The sequence below is a fragment of the Aedes albopictus genome, chromosome 1 (genome assembly GCF_035046485.1).
Source record: "Aedes albopictus strain Foshan chromosome 1, AalbF5, whole genome shotgun sequence".
Lineage (NCBI taxonomy): Eukaryota > Metazoa > Arthropoda > Insecta > Diptera > Culicidae > Aedes > Aedes albopictus.
The window spans coordinates 828028-848470 of NC_085136.1; the positions used below are offsets into that span (position 1 = coordinate 828028).

Below are 20443 nucleotides of genomic sequence, written 5' to 3' on the forward strand. Positions count from 1 at the left end.
CCACTAAGAATTTGCATCCTTTGACAGATACGTATTTCGACCTCAACTGTAAGTCGAGTCAAGCACAAGTCACTGAAGTCGACCTTACAGATATTCCCCAAGCCCAGGTTCATCATCATCAAGATGGCAGTCCAAAATCCAAGATGGCGGACACAAATTCAAGATGGCGGCTGTTTTGTGGGAGTTTTGAGCTCTAAAACTATGCAATATGGGTATTGGGTATACTCGGTATGGGAAAGACGTTCGGAGTCCAGAAATGAGGACCAGAAAATCCAAGATGGCGGATATAAATTCAATATGGGGCTGTCCATAAACCACGTGGTCATTTTTTTGTGACTTCTCAACCCCCCCCCCCCCCGCGTGGTCATTAGTCCATACAAAATTTTTAAATTTTTTATTTGTCCATACAAAATGGTCATTGGCCAAACCCCCCCCCCCCCCCCCCCCTCATGACCACGTGGTTTATGGACAGCCCCTATGGTGGTGGCTGTTTTGTAGAGTTTTGATCTCTAAAACTATGCAACGTGGGTATATGTGGTATGGAGAAGATAATCGGAGATAAAAAAAAATTACAAAAAAATGGCGGTCCAAAATCCAAGATGGCGGACAAAAAATCAATTTGGCGACTGTTTTATGTTTTTTTTGAGCTCTAAAACTATGCAAAATGATGATCAGAAGCTCATAAATGACTTGAGCATTGCAGAAAGGATATTATAAGGCACCAGAAAGACATCATCACCGCTAGGTGGATTAATTAGGTTTTCTTTTGCATTACCACAGTGTTTTTGAAAGGTTTCATTTATAAGAACGAAGTAGAACACACAAGAGAAAACAAATTTTGAGTAGCTGGTACTTAAAGATAGATTCATATTTCGAGATGAAGTAAATCAGTATATACTGATTCAGAAAATTCTCTCTTATAGTTTTTTTTTTAGATTTTTCACCCTTGTCTAAATGAAATGACATAGGTTTACAGTACAGAGATGCAATTCTTTGGATGTATCCGACCATAAATTTCTTTGTAGTTGTTGTTATTCTTATGTTTCAACCTTGATCCCATTTCCCCGCGCAAGAAACGACGAGAAGCCAGAATTTGGAAAATGAAACATAAGTGTACCTACATCGCTACGCTACATCTCCTTGTAGGCTTCCTTCATAAATTATGAAAACATCTCTATTCTCCTTCTCATCCTTCTAACGCCAGCCTCCGTCGCGCACTCCGATCTGGATTTCTTTCTCCCATGCCATTTCTCCCGCCATCCAGCTTTTTTTTCGGTAACACGACACGAAAAAGATTAATTTAGAAAGTGGATTGCTTTTTCCTCTTCTTGACTAGCCGCCGGCGGCGGCGGCGGCGTCATAATCGACGTGCCCGAGGGTTGCTCTCTTTTCCCTCTCAGAACCTTACATCAGATGCTGATGCCATAGAAAAAAGTTACATGGCTGGGTTTGCTTTGGCTCCGGCTCCGGGGAGTTGCATGCACTCAGGCGCGGGCCGCAAATCCGCCTGAAATGGGCGGAAGCGAAGAGGATTTGAATTTGGCCTCCGGCTGCTCTGGCTGCGAGCACTGGAGCAGAACGGCTCCATTTCGGGAAATGCGGCGGAAAATGTCAGGAGTTGCCGCGTTTTCATGCGAGGATCTTAGGTAGACTACCGGCAAAACAGGATGCTGTGGCAGCCGTCGGTCGCAGCGAGCGAGAAACATTTGTTTGTAATTTCATGGCGATGATTTTTATCAGTCAGCGAGGAAACGAGATTAGCATTTCCTCTGTGCGTCATTCGACGCGGCAGTTGTTTGTTGGAAGCCATTTTGAATGTTGTTCGGAGATTTCGAGAGTATGAAGCATGTTTGCCCCCGGGGATTAGTTGCTTTCGGTTTCCATTCGGCCTATGTAAATTCTTGATTAATTAAGATAGCATGGCGGAGTGGTGCTCGCACGAAGTGAGCTCGTTGCTCGGAGTGGCAAAAGGATGAGGCTGGGTAACACGAGAGCGAAGTCGGTCGTAAAAATAATGGAAAATTGTACTTATACCCAAGGCAAGGCAGAGCACGGCAAGAAGCTCTTCAGTTCTTGCCATTTGCAATGGAATGAGGAAAGGGAGTTGTGCAAAAGTTAATTGAAGCCACTTTGCCGTCTCTGGAATAGTGCCAAGTGCCGAATCAGGTTTCGTTTTGACTGGCGGTGTAGTTCAACGGAATGAACTTTGCGTTGCTTTGAGCGTCATGTTTACAATGGCTGAGAGTGTTCATTGAACCGAATGGATCGAAACGACGTGTTGAAAATCAATTAAAGAATATCAATAGACACTCAATGTTTCTGTCATCCATCACGATCGGCGGCGGCTTTTGGGTAGTCTTTTAAGGCCAGACATATACCATGCGTGACGATAATTTCAATTCACACAAAATAAATTCCCTCCAAAAGCGTACTAATTGGCAAACTGCACGAGCGTCGGAGTTTGGAATAAAAAAAAAATCATCCAAAATTTCACTCGACAACCAATCACCAGCACTTGATTTTTACGGCCGTTTTATTACTCCCTCGGCAGTCATCGGCTCCTCCGAGAGGCATGAGCCGTGGACAACACCGAAGAATCCGACGCCTCGTGCGCGCGGGAGAAAAGTCCTACGCCCGTCGTCATCAATCTGCACTTTGGGAGCCGAAAACTGCGCGCTACCAGAACCTAATTACCACCCCACAATGTCACAGTCAATTGAATTTTTAATAACCGATCGCTTATCACCGTCATACCGGGCCCCAATGAAAGTCATTCGGTTGCGATCGTAAATCTGATTTCGGAAGGCGCGGGATCACCGCCGCCAACCAACAGGTTTGAGAAGAAAAATGGGCTTAGCGTCTCTACGGCGGTGGTGTCGTTGCTGGTTGGTTGGAGCCATAAAATCAAAATTTCGCCTTTCATCTCCGGAGGAACCGGTGCACGATCATTGGCTCCGGTATGGTTCTTTCTTTTTCTTCGCAAAAGGACAATTTTTATGGCTGCGAAGTTTTTTTTTCTACGGACGACATTCTGCGCGCGGTTAATTAGATTGGTCTAACCCCTTGACGGCCCCGCAGACGATAATGACGAGATGTTTGTTTTTGAACGGGACTAATCTGTTGCTTAATATTCATAGGAAATTGCAACCGGGCAAATACGATATTCAAAATTGAGCGATTAATTTGATCAGAAAGCAAAATGGTTTTCCATATTGATTTTTTTTTCTGGGAGATTGACAAACGTTTCGAAGAATGATGTTTCGTTGGTTCATCGTTTCGGTCAGTAATGCGTTTTGAGTGTGCGTGCTGTCGAACGTTAAAGTCTTGTACACGATCCGAACGATCGTGTGAGTTGAATATTTAATGGATGTTGTGTGACTTGTTGGAATTTTTAGGTGTTTTCTTTCAAGAGTGATACTTTATATTGTCCTAAACAGAGCCGCATCAGGTTCTTGGTGATATAATGCTTTTATATGAATTCTAGCTACTCCGACACACGTTGTATTTCATTTTATATTTGACACAATTGTTGAGTTCAATGCAGCACCGTTTTGTATGTGGGTGTTATTGCGGTCGTGTTGAACTTCTTCACTGTTAACGAAAATTTTGTTTTTTTTTTTACAATTTATCTTCTTTTCAGTTGGTATTTGTTACTTTTTCATTTGCTCGTAGATTTTCTGAAGACAAAGTAAACCATATAACAAAACAAGAAGATTGGTTCATCCGTTCGGGAGTTATATGGATACAAAGGGGAGAGAGTTCGATTAGGTACATAACGGACAGGCTCTGCATGTTTCTACTCATCTTCTTCCTGGTGTAACGTAGCTATTGAATATTATAATGAAGCACAACAAATGCATAATAAAATAGAACATCTAATAGTTGAACACTACAAATGTGTGATAAAATATGACATTAGATAGAGACATATACAACACACAATATAAATTTGTCCTGTTTGTTACCCTAATGGATAACGAATTCCAAAGCCAGGATGACGAGATTTCATTATTGTTGTTGGTATTCAGCGTTAGTTGCTTTTATAGCTCGAGTTTTGTCTCCCTCCTTTTACCACCTCCCCAACCAAAAACTACTGAACCTCAAGGATCAGCTGGCCCAAGCCATGGACAGCATCCCAGGACCAATCCTGCTACTGGGCGACGGGAATGGGCACCACACGGACTTCGGTAGCAACGCGAGAGGCCTCAACATTGTAGAAGTAGCGGCGGAAAAACCCTTTTCACTCTAAAGGCGGATCGGTCACCTTCATCACCGAATCGGCAATCGACGTGTCCTTTGCATCCCGTATCATCACCAATCACGTCCTATAGACCATAAAAGACGACCTCTGGGGAAGCGATCACCTCCCGATCTGGATTAACCTGGCTAGTTCTCCGCCAGCAACGTTACTAGGCGGCCTAGGTGGCAATATAACTCCTTCCAGGAGAAAATGGAGAACAGCTGTGACCCGCAGAACCCACCACAAAAGAGGTTCTCACCAGGTTAATATCCGACGTAGCAACAGCACTGGCTCTACACTGGTGGACAGACGCAACCAAAAAAGCCGTCAAAGCTAGACGAAAAGTCCTTCGGACGGTTAGACGTTTTCCAACCGGCCACCTAGAAAGGGAACCAGCGATGATAAAATACCATGAAGTCCACATCAACTGCCAGAGGATTATCAAGAATGCAAATAGTATCCTGGTCCCTATTGCCCTGGTCTAGAAGATTAACAACGAATGGATGGCCGGTATATTACCAGCCGAGTGGAGGTAAAGCCTGGTCGTACCCATTCCGAAAGCCTCGGGAGTAGCTTCGACGACCAATCGCTCTGATCAGCTGCCTCTCCAAACTCTTGGAAAAGATGGTGAATCGGAGGCTCATGGAACATCTAGAGACACACAACCTTTTGGATATCCGTCAATACTCTTTTCATCCCGGCTTCAGAACAGAGACCTACTTCGCCGCCTTAAACGACATCCTTGCCGGCTATCCCGACACGAAAGAGCATGCAGAAATGATATCCCTGGACCTAACCGAGGACTACAACCAAGCTTGGACCCAAAACATCTTGAAGCAAGTCCTCGCATGAGAAATTTCCGGAAACCTTGCGGAATTCATTCGACACTTCCTCACGAACAGAACATTCCAGGTCATAATGGGAAAGTATCGATCAAAAACCACCAACGAAGAGACCGGAGTTCCTCAGGGCTGCTCGGTTATTGCTGTAACGCTGTTTCTGGTCGGATTGAACAGAGTCTTCAGGAACTTACCAAAGGGAGTCTACCTCCTGGTCTTCGCGGATGACATCCTCTTGGTCGTCACCGGTAAACACCAAAAGACAGTTAGGAGAAAGCTATAGGCGGCGGTAAAAGCCACAGCCAAATGTTTCAGTAATGTCGGTTTGGAAATCTCCGCCAAAAAATGTGCCAGAATGCACATCTGCCAGGACCAGCATCATCCGCCACGGCAATCGATTTCGGTGTTGGAGAACCCAATACCGTTGAAGAAGACGCCAGAGATCCCCCGTTTCCGTTTCAGGGCTACATCAGTGCTTGGCTGTAAGAGGGCCGCCAGCTACCTTGAAAATACCTAATTCTAAGGAGTTACACTGATTCAGGTTTTAATATTTATGAGAAGTTTACACTTTAATGCCACTGTTACAGATGGGTTCACACATGTCTTGTCCGAAATGACCTGAGAGTAGGTCATCAAAATGATACTGGTGATACTCCGTTACTCCAGAGCACCACAAATGTGAAATTAATCTAGGAAATTGTCAACAAGTCAAAATAGACCAACCAAAAAAGTGCACTCCTCACCATAGCGTTATTTGCTAAGAGCTTCCTCCGCCAAAGACCATGGCGAGTGGCAGGCAGATGCTCAATGTCTGAGGAAGTTAAAGGAACTTCGATTACGTAAAGTGCCTGGACCGACTGACCTTCTATTGAACCAGTTACCTTGATTGCTAGCGTGGCGTTGGGTATTCAGTCGTGTGTAGACTGTGGAAAACAGGAGAGTTGAAACAGTTTCAGGACACACGATCAACATGTATACGGACAGTACAATTAGCGAAGGTGAAATCTCGGGAGAAATTCGTCGAAAGCATTAACACAAGCAGCCCAATCGAGCAAGTATGAGACAATCAACAGACTTCAAGAAAAACGGAGAGTACAACAATTACGTTGTCTGTAACTACTAATAACGAACCAGCAGTACTAGCAGATAAATATGAAAAAAAAAACGAGCGCAAACTACTTCGAAACAATCCAAAAGTTGCATAAGGAAAATATCTACACTTCGATAAAATCTTAAATCGCTCAAATCTGTATGCGTCACAGCGTAAACTTTTGTCTGGAAAAACTAATATGGGCCCTCAACTACAAAGGGGTTGACAATATAGCTGTAATTTCTACACCCGTATTTGGAAAGAAGGTATTTTCCGGAACCATGGATAATTGGCGTAGTGATACTCATACTGGAACCAGAAGCCGGCCGAAGCAAATAAGAGAGAGTATATTATAGGCCAATAACACTTATGGGTTGCCGTGGAAGAGGGTACATAAGATTATTAAACCGTCGCCTTACCACCAAACTGGAGACTACAAGGAAACTACACGCCAACACTCCAGAAAATCATGAGTACTATATTTGAGTTCTTTGGACTTTTACGGCCAATATAGAGCATGAAGGTTCTAAAATAGCACACAAAGTGAGTAATAGTACCGAATGGTAACTCCGGACGCCTTCAGGGTAGGCAAAGGTGTACACAGCTATGTATTAGAGCTGTACCTGGGACGTGGTACAGAGCAAGCGGCCAGCGGCTGGAAGAAGATGTGCGAGAGTGGCCTTCCAGTCACCGGGAGCAGTTCGTACCGTGAACGCAGAGCAGAAACAGCAGTACTTGCAATCACCAAGGCCATGCTGCACCTGCCGATGTTGACGGGGTGATGAATATGTACGAGATTCGCTGCTACTTTGTCTACACGAGGATGAAGAAGGACATGCTCGGCAGATCAGGGATGCTAGAAATGTTCAAAGAGATATTCCCTCGTTTTGCGAACCACCTTGACTTGAACAAGCTTTACACACGGCAGCATGGAGCCAACAGCCAACATGAACAACTATGTCTCGCTCACCTCTGTAGAAGATCGAGCAATTCGTCGAGAAGGAGTTCTGTTGAGCTAGTTGCATCGAACACAAGTGAGAGTCGTGATTCGACTGCAGCCAATGATACAGGACCAATAGTGGATATGCAACGACAGCAACTACGAGATGAGCTGGCACTCCACATGGCCACAACAGTCACGTTGTTCCGTGGAACAGACCCCATGCCTCGGCACTGAACACCAAAGCTGTGGATTTTATATGGGCACAAGTGCAGTAATCCAGGATATTTTACTATAGTACTTGGAGTTCGTACAGAACCTAGAGGATCAGCAGTTTATTGTGTATTCAGCTGCGGTAACTGTTGACAAGGTGCTGGGATTGCGGACGCGCGCAAGACAAAGAGACGGTCGATTAACACAGTTTAAGTAGGGGAATCGTTCAACGATGAGGATAGTCCGTTATGTTTCTGATATTGTGAAGCACGCAGATATATCATCTCACAGAAGTCAACATTACTGAGATTCACGACAACCATGTACAGAGATTGAGTGCTCTCGCAAAATGGGTTATGAAAAATGTTCGAAGCGGTAGGAACAAAATCAGATGCTCAAAACTAACTAAAGGGAGTTCTACAACTGCATCCGAACGACAGAACTGATTTTGAAGAAGGTCTTCCGGAGATTGGTGACGTCACACAGTTCTGTGCCAATCTATGGGAGAACTCTGTCCAGCACAGCGACAATGGGATGTGTTTGGCGCAAAAGAGAGCGACAGTGTAATGGAGTTAGAGACATGACCGCGGTCGTAGTAACCGCCCAGGATATACGTGAGGCTACCCGGTTTACCAGAAATTGGTCTGCATCGGGACCCGATTTCGTGAACAATTTTTGGTATAAAAACTCACGACGATTCACGGGCGGATGGCGGAATGCTTCAACTTGGTGCTAGAAGACCCCACGCAGCTACTAGAGTTCATTACCAGGGGTATCACTTATCTTCTGCCGAAGGACCGAAACACAGCTGACCCAGCAAAGTACAGACTAATAACGTGCCTTTCAAGTCTGTACAAAGTGCTGTCGTCGGCAATAGCGAGGAGGATACAAGCCCACTTCGATTCCAACAACGTGATAACCGAGGAACAAAAAGGGTGTCGCAAAAACACGCAAGGCTGCAAAGACCAGGTTATCGTAGACGCAGTCATTGTGGGTCAAGCCCAGAGTTGATGTACACGTGCTGTAGTCCCATGTATGGGAGCCACATTGCAAGCGAGCTCCCAGGAGCTCTATACATTTTGAGACTGAAAGTTGTGTGCCTCATTTTTCTCAAGATGTGTCTCATGAGCTTCGTCTCATGCGCTGATTAAATTAGAAAATTTCACGACAAAAACTTCCTAAACGAACGAGAATTGAAACCTTAACCTTTGCATTGAGAATCCCTAGTCGTATCGCATAGACCAACCAGACACTTGAGTTGTGTACGGAAAAAAGTTATTGATGTTCTTCGTTACCAAGAAGTTGTTTTTCACCTTAGATACCAACAGCTCATGCAGCACATGAGACGAGCTCCCCGGGAGCTATGCGCTTAGCTCGCACCCACAGGATTTTCGTGAGCCTCCTAGCAGCGCAGCACACTGCGATTTTGAAGAGCTAGGAGACAATTTGGTGGGAGGCTCGCTGTCACATTTTTGTACACATGAGCAATGGGAAACTCTGGTCAAGCCACAGAAAAGCAGAGGAATCTGAGCATGGCTTACATCGACTACAAGAAAGCGTACGACTCAGTACCACACTCGTACGTTCTAAAGGTACTGCAGTTGTATAAGGTAGACGGGAACGTCATCAGGCTAGGCAGCACGCGATGGAGATGTGGAGCACATCTCTAAAAATTTCGGACGGAACAGTTATGTTGCGGTTCAGTACTCTCAGCATCAGGAAGGAGATATTCCAAGGCGATACCTTTAGTCCGATATGGTTCTGCCTTGCAAAGAACTCCCTCGACAGAGCACTCAACTAATGCATCTATGACAACCATCTGAAAAGTAGGAGAAGGAGTACAAGTATCGCTCACATCGTCTTTATGGACATCCGGATTGAGTTAGCAATTGACAAATGTCGATCAGTCTATCTTTTCCGGGGTCAAGTAGGGGATGCCAGCTGTTTCCGCGTCACCAAAAAGGAGGAGATTTGCAAAACCAAAAAGAAGCTGCAGGACAAGTTCCTGTCAGGCGACAACAGGGTGTAAGGCGATCAACACGTTTGCTGTGGCCTCTGTTGACCCACAGCTTCGGGGTGGTAAAGTGGACCAAGAATGACCTCGGAGAGTTCACTAAGCGCCGCATGCGCTTCCCAAAGTCATCCATCGAGAGAGTCACCCTGCCACACGCAGTAGCAGGAATAGGCTTAATCAATATCAACGAACTATGTGTCTCTCACATCCAGCAGCTGCGGGCATAGTTTGTAGATAGCCAGAACCGTTACGGAATGTGCCTCCATGCGTCATGCATAGGAAGATTGCCAGCTAAACTGCGACATCAATACCGTACGGCAAAAGGATGAAGCGAGTATCCCTTATCGATACATATCGTGCTGTTAGACCATACCCAAGTAACCAAAAGTTCAGATAAAAGGGTACTTTATTAGCTAAGCAGCTCGTTCGAAGTTGCTAATTAGCCTTCTAAGCAGCTTCATTTTTAGGTAATTTTGGAATTTGAAAGTTCACATTAGCACGCTGGATAGCCTTCTAAGCAGCTTCTGACAGAAATTTGACACAATTCATGCAGAAACAAAAATGTGTTTTCCAGAATTACAACCCTGTTGGTGGGTTTGTGATTCATGTCTGGAAATTGCTTCTTATAATTATATTTTCACACATGTTGCTGCTATGTAGATTTGGAACTGGATCCTCCTGCGTGATAGCCCGCCGGCTTACCGCTGCGCTGCTGAAGACACTTGACAAAGTCAAGCTAATTTCACTACTGTTCAAATGTGCAAAACTAGCTGCCGACAGAAAATCGATTCAAGTCAGACTTTAGCTGCTGTTCACTCAATCACAACTGTAGTACTGTGGTAGAGCATAGGGTTGCTCAAGCCTAGTATGCATTGATTTGATACATTCATATTTATTTTTTATTCGTGTGTGCCGAAACAGTTGTTTTCTGTAAAAGAAATAAATTTAATCTTCATTGAAACACAATGCTACTGAACTGAACTTCTATGAACTTAAAAGTTCCGACAAAGTTCCGAGTAGCATCTTAAGCAGCTTTAAAGTTCAGCGAAGTTCAGATAAAGTTGCGAATGGAACTTTCTGGCAGCTTAAGAGGCTAACAATGAGCCTTGCCGGAACTTGTGACCGAAGTTACAGCAAGGCTCATCGTTAGCCTCTTGAGCAGCCAGAAAGTTCCATTTGGAACTTTATCTGAACTTCGTGGAACTTGAAAGTGTATTTTGTCATGGGAAGCGGAACTTTTGGTTACTTGGGTAACGTCCTATCCACGATCTTCGACAATATAACGAAGTACCACGACCTATCATTGTGAAATTTTGTATGTTCAAGCTCTGTTTTCAAAGAAATCGGAAAAATATTTAACCTTCATCAGCTTGCTAAGCCGTGTAGTCGCTGCGTTTACCGCAGTCGCTGCCATCACCACACGGATTGAAAAAAAAAAAAAGAAAGATGTTGATGCTATGGCAGCTAAAATCCAAGTGCATCCATCCCTGATGCCATGGTTCTCTATCGGATACAAAATCCAATGTGCAGCGCTAGCCATTTGGTACATTCACGTTTGGGCATTATGTAAAAAAAATAACAGCGAAACGAATAATTGTTATTCTGTAAGGGGTACAACCGAAAAAACATGTTTCCTGAATAACAAAAATATCCGTCCAACCGGTGCAGTGTCCAGCCGAGTGTGGCTGTCGCTTTTTGATCGGTCGTTAAATGTGCACTTACTGAATTCCTGCATCAAATTGGCAAAAATCCTAGGAAGTCGAACTGCAGCACTAGAAATGCATTCGGAGGACTTTCCAAAATCTCCAAATGAAGCGTAGAGACAACTACAGGCATATCTACGCCCTCTTAATAAAGACACAAAATTGTGCATCCATTTTCCAGCCTTATTTACGAGTTCGTTCTCCGATAACGTGCTTTCACTTGGTTGAGTTGGAAATGATCATCTGCCTAATTACACGGTACATTTTTGCGTCCAGCTTGGCCCACATCTGCCATGACGACGACGGCGGCGCGATGGCGTTGAGGACGGTAGGGTAATAAATTCGATATGCGACAGGCTCGGATCCTGCAATGCAGTCGGAGTCCGTGGATAAATGCAGCCTGGTGCATGTTAATGATGATGTTTCGTTTTCGGGGCTGCTTGAGTTTTCAGCTCAGGTAGGCTGGCAGCCGTCGCGTCGTTCCAGCAGATGAACGACCGAACGGTGCCGATGCCTTTCTCTTCGGCCATGTTTGTTTGTATCTTTATACAGAAGATATGTCGGGATATTTTCTTTCTTTTTTAAACAGAGTGCAGAGAAATGAGTTCAAGTTTCCCTTCCCGAAGCGCTGGCTGGGTCTGGCGCAAGGCTCGGGTCGTAAATTATTCGGCAATGGCTTGATTCCTTGCTTCTTGTTTTACCAGATCTACTGAAGAAGGAATTTTTCAGATCTGAGCTGCCCGCTGACGAGATATTCAAATTAAATCCATTAGTATTGGAAGCAATTCGTTAAGCATTTCTACGGAATCACATTTCCATATCGACGATCTGGGGATCCAAACCGGGATGAAACTCGTTTACCAAGGTTCTATCGTCGTCATCCCGCAAGCAAAGCATTCCCGTAGCACACGCATCGTTGCCAAGATCTATCGCCAGCCAGCCACCCTCCATCTACGAGTTCGGGTGGATAGAATAAAAAAATGGCTCGTTCTTTTCAATCCCTTGTGTAAGTTGTTTATTGGGTTTTCAACAAAGGGTCTAATACAATACGGCCGAAGGAACAACATCGAGAAAAGATGCTGCCTTATAATAGCAACATCGTTCGTCTCGTTGCCATTGGATTCATCTCACAATTCTCCCTCGGATTTCTCTAAGGATTTTCCTCAAAACAGAGCAGGACTTTTGCACAATCCCGCTTGGATATAAGAGAAACTCCTCATCCAAACCCAGGCGGCTCTTGTTTGGATGCCATTGTGTACACAGACGGGACCGGAATCTAATCACATTGAATTCTTCGATGCAGTCTTCTTTTTTTCCCTCCAGCATCGCACAAATAAGCCAAAAAGGAAAACAACGTACAACTATTGATTACAAGAAAGTTTTCTTTTCTCGCCCATGTTTTTGTTTATTTTCGTTGCTCATAAATAACGGCTTTGCTTTCCATCTCGGTTCAACCGAGAGCGAGCGTCGGGGCGATTCAACATGAATGCGTCACTTGAAAAGTCAATAAAACTTTCAAAACAGTAGAACGGGTTTATTTCCCTCCATCGCATTGTTGCTCGGATGCCCCTCGATGGGGACGCATGGTGGCCTGCGCTCCAACCCGGAGGGAGACTAATATTCAAGCATGAAAAATCGATTCTCTCCAATCCATGGCGCAACAAAGCAAGAGAACCATGGGTGGGTGGCTGGATTCCATTTTACACTGCTCCCTGTCCCCGGTTTCGATCGACCGCTTTAATCAAACTCTACTGATCTTAGAGCTGCGGCAGCAGCATCAGCAGCCGTCGCATCAAACGGGTGGACCCCGTGGATGATGGGATTAACTCTTCGCCTCAACACAAAATGGATCCATTTAGATTCGTTCAATAAATTAAGATTACCGTTCGTTCACCCGGCCTGCCCGGTTTTCTTCACCCCTCCCGCCCCGAATCGCTTCCATCTCCAGGCATTCGTTCGTTTGATTTTCGACATTTCGTATTCGATCCGAGTCTGAGTCTGGCCGCTGCAGAGGCTGGGGCGGCCGCTGTTGGTGGTTGAAACTGGAGTGATGCCGTCATCACAGCTAGGGATCGAAAGGCAAACAAACGGTATTATTCTGGTGGAACCTAATCCGATTAGGGCCGTTACGTTGCGTTGCGTTGGTCGGTTCATGTCCATGTGGGGGAGTTGACCGAAACCATGGTGACCATACGACGATGGCTAAGAAGTTTGAAACGTTCAGGTTCCCCCTTTTGAACCTGAACTGAATGGAATGCACCAACTGACCGTTGGCAGCCTCTTTTGGTTGCAATCTTGAGAGTTCGTATAGGGAATCGACAGGATAAATATTTGCGTTCCTATAATTGAAATGGGAATTCCGTTTTCACAGGTTTGATACAAAATACGTATTGGGATAAACTTTTAGTATGAGATTTTGTTTATGGTGTAAATAATTTAATACACGCACACGTGTACGTAGAGTGCTTGTCAGAATAAAGAACAATATAAGAAACCTGATTTTAGACGAGTCGTAAATTTCATTTACTGAAAACAAATAATCTAACTCGGGAAATTATGCAATTCATTTCAAATTAAGCGATGGAGGAATGAAAAAAAGTTGATTAGTCATTCATGATCAAAAAGTCTTTAGTTGTTTGTCTCATTATATAAATTTAGTAGGTCAATCTTGTCATATAGCGACAGACTGATCCATTCTACACCGAAAGCGGAATTATTGATTTTTAAATGCTTTTCTTGACCCCAACCCTGTTAATCAAATGACATCCTAGAACACAATGAAAAAGTCAAACGTAATGGGACAGCGAGCGTTTGTGTACCCAAGCGGCAGCTAGTGGAAGTTCAGATGACAATCGACGGTACCAATATGAGATAGGGTATCGAGCCACTTGGGCAGTGGCTTCTGTTTTGGGCTCTTTTCCGCTATAACTCATTCAATTTTGAACCAATTGATTTGACATTTTCTACACGGCTAGATATTATACCTATCTCACCGCGTTCCAAAAATTGTGTCAATTGGTTCAAAATTGATTGAGTTACAGCGGAAAGTGCCGAAATTAGAAGCCACAGCCCAAGTGGCTTGGTTCCCTATATGTATTTGCGTATTTGATCTTCCACCAGAGATAAGTGATGAAACTTTATCACATGTGCTTGCCGAATTTGAAAATAAACGTTATCAGCAGTGCTTGAATCTGAATGAATGTGAAAAATACGACCAGTTATCAGTGCCAGCAACCACTACGAAGAAACACGTATAAAAGGGAGCGATGAAAAACCGAACCAACTTCGACTGTTGTTTCTCATCTGTTCGTTGGCTTGTGAAGCAAACTGACTAGTGATCATTCATGCTGACTTGCAGCGGCGAGTGTGGAGATGCGGAAATGATTCAGTGGGTTTATTTGTTGCTTAAAACTTGTAAAAACAATCATTTTGATGGTATGGGAATGTTGTACGTGACTTTTATAATCGATTGAATTTGAGTTTATGTCATTTGTACTGTAATAACGGAATAAAAAACAAGTATACTCATTGCCGTATACGCCGGCGCACATTGGAGTAAATCATATCAAAACCTGAACATAAGTGGAAAAACTCAAAATGAAGTAATTGCGGTTTCCGTTGTGTTTTTGCCAAGTTTAGTTATCGTGTAATCGTTTGACAGCAAAGCAGTGTCCAAATGTTTTGTTTACGCTTATCAGAAGAGGTTTAGTGAAGCTGAATGTTAGCCGTTTTCTTTGATATAACTCACAGCGCGTGCAAGTTTTGACCGTACAAAGTGAATAAAATCGATATTCAATCAATTCAACGATGCAATTTGTTAAACAAGGTTAATATTGTCATTCTGTTAATTTGAAACCCAAATAAATTGACGGTAAGTTTACATACAATATATGAAAATATTGAAAAAAATATTTGATGGAATCCTTTACCGTACATTCAAAATGAAATAAGTTGATTTTCCGGCTGTTTCCGGGAAATCTGCTTTTAGTGTATGATAAAACTATTGTTCCTCTTTCAAATGCAGAAAGAAAACCTTCCGGATGTTTCCGATTTCAAAAGTGGCAACACTTTAAAAAAATCGTGATAATTATATTATTATATGATATTATTTGCCCAAAAACGTCACACTTAAACGCTTGGGAGTCAATGTTCATCAGCAACACACGAAGGCCGTTGATGAATGAAGACGACCCGCCCATTGCGTCGTGTGTGTGGTAGACACGACTCCCCAGTAGCATCTCTTCTCTTCGGACGTGTACGAACATCGTACGAAAACTGAAGGCAATCAGTCGGACATTGTCCTGTTGATGGGCGACATCGCACCCTTTCGGTCGACGAAAGGTAAATTTTAATATCTTGACGATTGTAAGAACTATAAGTGTTATGTTTCGTCTCACGTCGCGCGTATTGTGAATGTAATCGCAATCTAACTGAGATATCGGCAAAAAGTCAAGTTTGTTAATAGCAGCAGCATGGGTACCGCTATCATCAAACATTAAACGTCGAGCGTTTAGCCGAGATTTCAGAAAATTAACTTTAACCGAGATCCGCACAGCCGATCTCGGCATTCTGTTTTAAGTGTGTATGGGATTCATCTTGGGATTCTCAGAGGTGTTTGAAGAAGTGTCACAAGCGCTCCAAGGAGCTCAGAGAGTTTTAATGGAGCTTCAATAGATTTTAATGGTGTTTTAACCCTTTGGAGCCAGAGGGGTCAATATGACCCCGGCAATGAATCCGAGCGTATGAAACGTATTCGAGGCCTGCGAGGTTGCGAAAGCTGAGGCAAAACACCGGCTCCAAAGGGTTAGGGGGTTTCAGTGGGTTTTTAAGGGCGTTTAGGGAGGTACAGAGTTATTTTTCGAGAATTTTAGTAAGGTTTCTGGCGTTAGACGGGCTTGGTGGTCTAGTAGCTACTGCTTCTGATTTATATGCAGGAGGTCCTGGGTTCAATCCCTGGTCCGTCCCTTTGCTTCTTCTTTGTATCTGTCTATATACTTTCTCTATGCTCTTTACATATACAACTCATGTAGGTATATTCTCATGTTCTAAGCCATCGCTAGAACAGAAACGGGTTGAAAAAGCCATTTCCCTTCCTTCTAAACTTTCACAGCACAGTGTCTCAATCCTATTAGATAACGCTTACAAGTTATGCAATCCAGCGAACTGTTTCGCACATCTTCAAAATAATAAAAACACAATTCTATCACCATACCCTGGTATCCACACACCAATGTGTGAACCTTCTGCCAACCAAATCCCACCAACACTCCGACATCCGCATGAATTTGTTCTGGCGCAGAGGTATATTCGGCCAGATGTGGATACAAACGATTGCAATCATCACTTCCTTACCCTTCCTCACATTGACCTGCAACCTGTCGTGGCAGGCGCCATTGTCGCCTAAAAATAGAAGATCACCAATACTCACACACTGAAGATGCCTGCTAGTCCCCGACAGATATCTCATTGGTTCCTTGTGTGAGTGTAGCTGGTCAGGCGATACTGAAGTATCATCTACGGGCGGTCAACCAAGCTCAAGCTCAAGCTCAATTTTAGTAAGGTTTCTGGCGTTTTCAGGGGTGTTTCAGGGACGTTTCGAAGGTGTTATATGAGGTCTTATGGGGTCTCAAAAGGGGATTTCAGGAACATTTTAGTTGGCTACGAGGATCTCAGGGCGCTTCAGGAGGCTTACAAGGGCGTTTCCGGGGGTCCCAGGGATCACAGGGGACTTTATGGATCGTTTCAGAGGTTCAAGGTCGCTTCAGAGCACTATGGGGGATTCCCATACAAGCAGGAGGACAAAAATATTTTCATCATATTTTCGAGGATTTGTTGGAATTCTGTTGTTGGTTCGACTAAAATATATTGTTTATGAACATTTTTAAACATCACGACCAAGTTTTGAAAAGGGCGTATTTTAAAAAAGACACAGACACGTTTAATGCTTCCAGTGAGCTATTTGCTCTTTGAAGGAAGACACTAGACAACGGACTAGCATGCAACGCCCAGTGGCACAGCCGAAAACTTTTCCTGACAGCTGCGGCGGGAATAGAACCCGCGCTCCTTAGCACGATGCGACTAAAGGCTTGGTGACCTTAGCCGCACGACCACGAAGCCACACAATTTTCAATATGGTCAAATAACTGATAATATATATAAAGTTTGAATTTGTTTATTTTTTTTTATATTTTTATTTTGTTTTTTTTGTGCTTAGAATGATCAAATCTCTTGTGTAGTTACATTCCAAAATGAATTTGCTTAGATTGTTTGAGAATCTTCGTTTAATCTCAAGGGGCGCGCCCAGGCGGCCCCGTGCGTAAAAAACGCTGAATCTCCCAAGACCGCAATTTACCGCAGCATTTCGCATACAAAATCATTAGTGTAGACCTAAAGCTTGACCATAAACTGATGTTGAGCCTGGGAATGTTTGAAAAAAAAAAAAGATTCCGATTAACAAAATTTTAATCTCATGCCTTTTTCAACTTCTTCTTGTTCTTGTACCTTTTTTCTTACAATTGTTCAACTATTTCACAAACCCAACTGTTTGTGGGAAACCTTGCTTCATTACCTTACCAATGATGTATTGAAACCAATAGATAATGATGATATTAATTAAAAAAATATCGATTTGAAATTATGTGTTGTTTTTTTTGCGAAAATTACATTTTTTTGCTTCATTCAACTTTCATACTCAATATCTTTGTAACTACATCAGCTAGAAACTTGAAATTCTAGATTTCTCTTAGTTTATATGTTTATTATTGATAGAAAATTTCAGAAAAAGCATTGGTGAAAGTCACTTTTCTGATTTTTGTCCGCCTGATATCCTATAGTGCAGAGGTGTTTTAAGGGTTACATTCTGTATGAGGAGGTTTTGGGGAGTAATGGGATTTTAAGGGAAAATTTCAGGGACGTTTTAGGGACTCTCAGGGGGATTCAGGGAGCTTTCGGTATGTTTCAGGGAGCCTCAGGTGGTTTTAGGAAACTTCACGGATTTTTCAGTGGCGTTCTAGGGTGATTCAAGTGCTTTTCAGAAGCGTTTCAGGGGGTTCCCGATGGTTTCAGGGGGTTGAGTTTCATTGGTGATTTAGAAGTGTTCGGAAGGTCGCAGGGGGTTTCAGGGGGCTGCAGGAATCTCAGGGGAGTTGAGGTTATTTTCAGGGTTGTTCTAGGGGATTTCATGGGTTTGCGTATTAGGGTGTTCCTCAGGGGTTTCAGGGGGATTCAAGGGATTTGGGTTTGCCCATAAACTACGTAGACTCTTAAAGGAATGGAGGATTCTGGCCAAAGTCTAAATTTTTGAATGGATTAAAGTCTACGAGGAGAGAGGCCCTCCCTGAGAAAGGCAAAAAATGAGTCTACGTAGTTTATGAACAGCGCCTTTCAAGATAGGTCCCAGGAGATATGAGGGTGTTTTAGGGGCGTTTGAAGGGTCTCAAGGGTTTTCAAGAAACTTCAGAGGTTTTCAGGAGGTTTAGGAGAGCATTAGGAGCATAATAGGAGGTTTTAGAGATGTTTTAAGGCTTTTAAGGCTTTTAAGAAAATTTAAGGGAATTTCAAGGGGTTTCACGGTGTCTTAGGTGGTTAGTAGGGGTTTTATGAGCGATTCAGGGAGCCTCAGTGGGTCTAAGGGAGTTTTCAGATGAGGTCCTGGGGCTCCCTTAATCTCTCTGAAACGTCCCTGAAACCGCATGAAACTTCCTCCTTTAGGGCTCCCCTGAAACTTTCAGAAACTACCCTGGTCCCATCTCAAACCCCCGGGAGCAAAACCTTTCCTGGCGAACTAAGTAGGATAGCTTCTGCAACCAAAAATACCAATATTGCACATATTTAGACTCTAAAACTCTCGTAATAGCTCACAATTCTGAGAGTTCAACATTTATAGTCAACGGCACTGTCCACTTCCTTACGATTATCGTGAAAGCGAAGGATTGTTAGTTCAAAAACCGTTGTTACTAGACAATAGAAAGTACAGCATCTCCACAGTTGCTTCGGAAAGGAGTTTTTGTTAGTAGCGCAGGGTGAAGGGTAGATCCAGGAGTCACCTAGGTAAGTAATTCGATGCGCTAGCGCTAAACCGATTCACTAAACCGCGAGATATTAAATCAAACTGCGATACAGGAGCAATGGACGTGTGAAAACATGTATTTTGAAAACTAGTCGCGCAAATCTTTCAAATTATATTTTCATCTCGGAATCCACGCTTTACTTCCCTTCCGAAGGAAGAACTCACATTTTGTGAGTTTGTCGGGAATAGTATTCGATCCCAGGTCCTCGGCGTGATAGTCAAGTATTCTTGCCATCAGACCAGGTCCGCTCCACATCACAGGGTCGTCTGCTGCACAACAGTTAAACGAAATAAATGTGATTTTTTTCACTTTCCCACATTAAACAAGGCACAGCCGTTCGAAAACCTTTTTGCACACGATAGTAACTGCACGTTACCTGTTTTCATTTCTCCGCACCAAACAATACATACTCTTTTAAGATCTTTTACTTAAAGTTTTGTCAGGAGTTCTCTCTAAAATTATGATGGCTTAGATGGGATCATTGAACTATGATTAGTTATTATGGTAATATGTGATTGAAATTAATTCAGTGCGAATTCCCCTGAAATGAATCCTTGAGAATGTTATAATTCATGTTTTGATGTTATGTTTCCAGAATAGTCCTTTCGGTAAAAGCAAATTTCTTAGATTGATATCGACGACCTGTATAAAATACTATCAGAATCACTTCTAAAATTCGGCAGTCAATAATGCAAATTTGATTGTTCAAATCAATTCAAAATCGAAATCAATTTCATATTTTTCATCATCATTCTCATATTCTATAATTGTCCTCTTACTGATTGCATTTTTTCTTCCCTTTCAGAAAGTAATGATAATCACTACTCGTCGCTCAGAGTTAGTGATTTGCTCATAAGGAAGGTGAGTGAACCCATTGTTTTATGCTTCTGTCTGACAATGTTTCTATCTTGATTGGGGGGACTGACTGTTAGTAGAGCATGGTGGTAGAATGTCACCCGCGGGCTCCCAACTGGAGCGGAACCCCGCGGTGGTGGTGATGATGGTCCTGCGCAGTAGCGACAATCAGCTACTGGTTTTCAGCACCGATATGACCAAGGGCAATGGCTGACGGAAAGCTACCGTTGCGTTCGCTGCTCCAGTTGGGGGGAAAAAGGAAGCTCAGTCGAGGAATAAAATGTAGCACTCGCGAAAGCACACACCGCGTGGATGCTGTGAGGAGTGTGGCTTCCCGTAAGCCATGGCTATCAGAAAGAAAACAGATGCTAATGAATCAATTAAGCTTTTTATGACTTTCTGGATCGTCCGTCGTCGTCGTCGTCGCCATTTTTTCCACCATCGTGGACGATGTGTTCATGGCAATGCACTGATTACTAA

The 20443-nt window shown here is 43.4% G+C and overlaps 1 protein-coding gene across 1 annotated transcript in view; it reads left to right on the top strand.

Annotated features, from left to right (window-relative positions):
• LOC109405222 (homeobox protein abdominal-B) overlaps window positions 1–20443 on the top strand; it is a 149081-nt gene that overhangs the window by 68468 nt on the left and 60170 nt on the right. The window contains exon 2 of the mRNA XM_029864516.2: window positions 19914–19969. Coding sequence (XP_029720376.1) covers window positions 19914–19969 — 56 coding nt within the window. The remainder of the gene's footprint in view (window positions 1–19913; window positions 19970–20443) is intronic.